Here is a 5,000-nt window from a genome sequence, read left to right on the forward strand (position 1 = left end):
TCCAAGGGCCAGGGCACATCTGCCGGCGTTCCTGCGGTACCTGGCGAGCACCAGCATAACGACGACGAGCACTCGTCCACGATCGGGCTGTCGTTGGTGCTGGGTTTCGTGTTCATGATGCTCGTCGATCAGGTGTCGTCCCGCCGCACGGAAGGCTCAAACGAACGTAATCTCACTGCCACCATTGGACTGGTGGTGCACGCGGCCGCTGATGGGGTGGCTCTGGGAGCTGCAGCTACGACGAGCCACTCGGACGTGGAGATGATCGTGTTCCTGGCAATCATGCTCCACAAAGCACCGGCCGCGTTTGGGCTGGTAAGCTTTCTGCTGCACGAAGGCGTTGAGCGGTCACGAATCCGGAAGCACCTGCTCATCTTTGCCCTGGCCGCACCAGCCTTAACCCTGCTGACGTACTTTGGGATCGGAAGCGAGCAGAAGGAAACGCTCGAGTCGCTGAACGCGACCGGAATTGCGATGCTGTTTTCGGCGGGCACCTTCCTGTATGTGGCCACGGTCCATGTGCTACCCGAACTAACGCAGCGCAGTAGTCATGGGCACGGCCATGGTCATGGCCATCACGGGAACTACAGTCTGCTGGAGCAGCAACCACCATCGGCAGTCGTTAGCGGGAAACCAACCGCCGGAAGCGCTGGTCCGGGAGGATTGCGCAACGGCGAACTGGCACTGCTCATCCTTGGCGCCCTGGCGCCGCTCTTCTTAACGCTCGGTCATCACCATTAACCCGAAAAATGGTGCCAAATTGGCTGCTCTCCGATGTGATTCCAAACTCTGTATGTGTGTTGGCCGAATTCCTCTCGGCGTTTATGACTTTCAGTTAATTGTGTTAAGCACATGACGCGGGTACTTTATACATTGACGCGAACTAACTGAAATTACCCAGAGCAATAACGGGAAGCGAAGAATGGGTATTTTTGAATCGTTTTTAGGGTACGCAACATGTATCTTTTTATCATTTCCTCGAAGACTGTGCGCTTATGTTCCGTTGGCAATACAAATCAATAAACTATGATAAGAACCCGGGCGATTTAGCTCGAAGAATAATCAAGAATTTTAATAAATTTAAGGTAAAACGGTGGAAAAACGGTGCACATCTGGTTCCGGGTGGTTCGTAGTAGGTTTTTTCATAGGGGTCCTGTGGAAAAGAAAACCAAGATAAATCACTGGGCAGCCGTCAAAGTGTGTAGCGTGCGTGCGTGCGTTTGTGTGCGTCGACATCCAAGAAAGCCGTGGTGGCGAATCGATTTTTCTTTCAGCAACAAATCTTGGAAAAATCGTGGAAAACTCCGCTAGTGCACACCAAGCAACAAGATGCCCGATATCGTGAAGGTAATTACGCTCTGCAGACGGTATCTTCGTCGGCCGACACGCGTTTTCCAGGCCACAGCACGTAGAAACCCTTTTTGCATAATCTCTGGACGAACGATAACAAGTGGCGCTTACGCGTAGGAATTTGTGTCTCTCTGCGCGATGGGCCCGGAACGGAAGCAGGGGGAAAGAACGAAAACTTCCTTTCGTTCTGTGGTGGAGAAAAGACAATCAAGCTACGCCCTGAACGCCCGCGCTCCCTTATCAGTGGATTGCGAAGAATGTCTACGCTTTTATCGAGTGTGGGAGTGTCCTCCGAGAACGGAGGCGCTGGCCTTGAGGGAATGCGTGAAAATGAATCCGTCGTAATTCGGTTTTCTGTGTTTTCTCCTTTCATGCACACACCTCTGAACAGATCGCAGGAGATCACATCCTGATATACGAGGCCTACTACAAACAAGTAAGTTCGTCCGTTGCACCCAGAAGCTTGATGCACTTCAACCAAATTGCCTTACACGGACGTGAGGCAGAAAATCGATAATTGGGTTACGTTCTGACGAGAGTAACTTCTCTTATTCGATTGGCCAGCAATGGTTGGAGAGGAGTTTTTTTTAACTGGAACCTACGTAGTAACTCGGTTTTGTTCTTCCGCAGCTGGATCCAAAAGAAACAAATGAAATCGGCGCCTTAGATGCTGCAAAATTCCTGAAACGCTCCGGACTCAGCGATGTCGTACTCAGCCGCATTTGGGACCTCTCCGACCCGACCGGTAAAGGATTCCTCACCAAAGAGGGCTTTTTCGTGGCCCTTAAGCTGATTGGACTGGCACAGGAAGGGTTGGAGTTTGCCATCAAAAACATCTACACCGAACTCTCAAAACCGCCGAAAGTGGTAAGTGGCCCTTACGAGCCGGACTACCAGCCTCGAACCAGCGAATAATCCAACTCCGGCGTTTCAGGGTGATTTGCCGAAAGTTCCAGCTCAGGTGAAGCTGTTGCCGGTAGAGAGCACGGACTGGTCAATGCGACCGGAAAAGCGACAACAGTATGAGCAGTTGTTCGATTCGCTTGGACCACAGAATGGTCTGCTGCCGGGTGCGAAGGTTCGCAACACACTGATGAACTCAAAACTGCCAGTCGATACGCTGGGACGCATCTGGGATTTGGCCGATCAGGATCGGGATGGCAGTCTCGATAAGCATGAGTTCTGCGTAGCCATGCATCTTGTCTACGAGGCGCTGGACAAGCGTGCTATTCCTGCTATGCTTCCGCCACAGTTGCAGCGTAATTACACCGCACCGGCACCGGCACCGTCCACAAATGGCAATGGTTTCGATGCATTCGGCAGTGGCAGCGATGGATTCGTTGCAATCTTCCCAACCGATATTGCACCACCACCACCGATCGTACCACCACTGCCAGCGGCCCTGCTTAATAGGCCGCCTTCCGTTGTCGGTGGTGCCATTCCCCCTCTGATCGGTGGACCGCCCGGGGTCCCTCCTCTCATCCCAGCCAGTGGACCGATCGAGGTAACAAGTTGGGTCGTTTCGCCCCTCGAGCGTTGCAAGTACGAGGAAATCTTCAACAACAGCGACACGGATCGTGATGGGCTAGTGTCGGGACTGGAGATCAAGGATGTGTTCCTGCAGTCGGGTGTAGCACAGAACAAGCTCGCTCACATCTGGGCTCTGTGCGATACGCACCAGTCGGGCAAGCTGAAACTGGAGGAGTTCTGTCTGGCCATGTGGTTTGTCGATCGGGCCAAGAAAGGTATCGATCCACCCCAGTCGTTGGCTCCGAACATGGTGCCACCGAGCCTGCGGAAGAGCTCCATCGTTCAGGTATTCAGGTGTAGCAAAATGCGATGGAAAATCGATGCTCATTTTGCTCATTTTTAGGAACCACCACAGCCAACATACAGCAATCCCGAGCTAGAGATGATATCAAAGGAGATCGAAGAACTAGCCAGAGAGCGCCGCCTGTTGGAGCAGGAGGTAGCCCAGAAGGAAGCAGACGTGCGAATCAAGAGCGGCGAGCTGAGAAGCCTGCAGGTAAATTCTGCGCTCGCTTGTCGCTAGCTTATCATACGGCCTTGCCTTCATATTTTGCATCTTCTTTCTGTTTCAGAGTGAACTAGATACACTGACAGCAACGTTGAAGCAGCTGGAAAACCAAAAAGGTGAAGCTCAAAAGCGTCTGGATGATCTGAAGAATCAGGTAAGCTCGGTGCTGTTCGCCGATATGGCCATGCGCAATGTTTGTCATGCACTCTTCGTCGTGATAAACGAATGTATGGTAGACTCACTATTTTCTGCTTTGACTTTGGGGTGCATTTCTGCTTCCCAAAAACGCACCGACGTGAGCTGCCTTTGTAGAGGTTGTGTTTTATCTTTATTTGCCCAACCTTGACTCTTCCCGAAATAACATGAGATCACTTTTTTCGAGCATTTAACGTGATCTTGTTGCGCTAGAGTCTATACTAACAGCCAGTTCGCATTATCTTATCTCGTTTTAACTACCGTCCTCTACGTTTCAATTACACCCAAGAGATGAATCTCAAGTGGTTGAGCTAGATACTTATCACTTGTCACTGCCAATCAATCATCGCCATCTTTTAACGCACTAGACTACTTTAAACGATTCTGCTTTGTCTTGGAAATCTCATAAGAGATACTAGACGAGCCGAACGAACAACAACCTAACCAATGCACTACTGTTAAGCTCGATTTCCTACAGCTAATTTCCCATTCTAACGCACTACTAATCCGGAAACATAGAATACCCCAGCAATTAACCCCATTTTTGTGGAAACAACTAAACCCTGAGTAAATTGTACCTGTTGCTACAAACGGATTGGTTATTAATTACGTTCTCTTGATTTCACATATTCTGCACCTTTTATTTTTTTTGCTATGACGCTTGTGATTTGTAATCGCGATCTTTCACGCATCTCCCTGTAACTCCGCGGGAGAGTTGCGATTCTTTGATTTTTCGTGTGTGATTATCGTGTCCGTTGCTCTCTTGTGCCAAAAACACTGGTACTGGTAGTATGAAAGTGTAGACAAGGCCGTGCTAAATGTAAAGCGCAGCATCGTTGATAGCCGTTATCAGGTTTGTTTTATTTTCTTTTCGTTTTACCCTCATATGTGTGCCTGTGTTCTTTGGATGAAGGGTTCGTTTAGTTTTTGGTTCTAGGGTTTGTTCCGTTTGCTAACACTGCTTGTAGTTCAGTTTGTAATGTGTATGCTATTTCTAGGCACTATTTCTCCTTTTCTGTTGTCGCTAACACACCTCCATGTTTCTCGTCCGGTCAAACCAGGGCAAAAGGATTATGAAAAATAAACGTAAAACTGTAAAACTACTTTCTAGTAACGGGAACGCGTACGGAAATTGAGCTGATCGGTAGTGATCATTAGAGAATATTCACTTCTTCACTGTTCGCAAAGTTCCATCTTCCAGTTGATTGGCAGTGTCTGAAGACGGTGCGTCTTTATCTGAATATTCTCAAACTTGCTCTTTTGACCGGGCGATGTTGATTGTTGTTTGTCTTAATGGCGTTGTTCGCAGAACCACCTTCACCTCGTCCCTGTCCTTACTCATCGTACATCGTCGGTATCCGCCTATGTGTAAAATGTCTATTGTGTCTCTGTCATGGTCCTATTCACTAGATGTTCC

The 5,000-nt window shown here is 49.2% G+C and overlaps 2 protein-coding genes across 6 annotated transcripts in view; both read left to right on the forward strand.

Annotated features, from left to right (window-relative positions):
* Positions 1 to 1,094, forward strand: part of LOC126578698 (zinc transporter ZIP9) — a 1,560-nt gene extending 466 nt beyond the window's left edge. Inside the window, exon 2 of the mRNA XM_050241545.1 lies at positions 1 to 1,094. This exon is cut by the window's left edge and continues 126 nt beyond it. Within this exon, the coding sequence (XP_050097502.1) occupies positions 1 to 741 (741 nt within the window). The 3' untranslated portion in view covers positions 742 to 1,094.
* Positions 1,095 to 1,219: 125 nt separating this feature from the next.
* LOC126571903 (epidermal growth factor receptor substrate 15-like 1) overlaps positions 1,220 to 5,000 on the forward strand; it is a 10,447-nt gene continuing 6,666 nt past the window's right edge. For 4 of the 5 annotated variants that reach the window (XM_050230797.1, XM_050230799.1, XM_050230800.1 and 1 more), the window contains exons 1-7: positions 1,220 to 1,347; positions 1,742 to 1,786; positions 1,981 to 2,217; positions 2,285 to 3,166; positions 3,224 to 3,376; positions 3,453 to 3,542; positions 4,374 to 4,436. In XM_050230797.1, the coding sequence (XP_050086754.1) occupies positions 1,330 to 1,347; positions 1,742 to 1,786; positions 1,981 to 2,217; positions 2,285 to 3,166; positions 3,224 to 3,376; positions 3,453 to 3,542; positions 4,374 to 4,436 (1,488 nt within the window). In that variant the 5' untranslated portion in view covers positions 1,220 to 1,329. The remainder of the gene's footprint in view (positions 1,348 to 1,741; positions 1,787 to 1,980; positions 2,218 to 2,284; positions 3,167 to 3,223; positions 3,377 to 3,452; positions 3,543 to 4,373; positions 4,437 to 5,000) is intronic. The other variant, XM_050230798.1, reaches the window with a different exon arrangement.

The sequence above is a fragment of the Anopheles aquasalis genome, chromosome 2 (assembly GCF_943734665.1).
Source record: "Anopheles aquasalis chromosome 2, idAnoAquaMG_Q_19, whole genome shotgun sequence".
In the NCBI taxonomy this organism is placed as follows: domain Eukaryota; kingdom Metazoa; phylum Arthropoda; class Insecta; order Diptera; family Culicidae; genus Anopheles; species Anopheles aquasalis.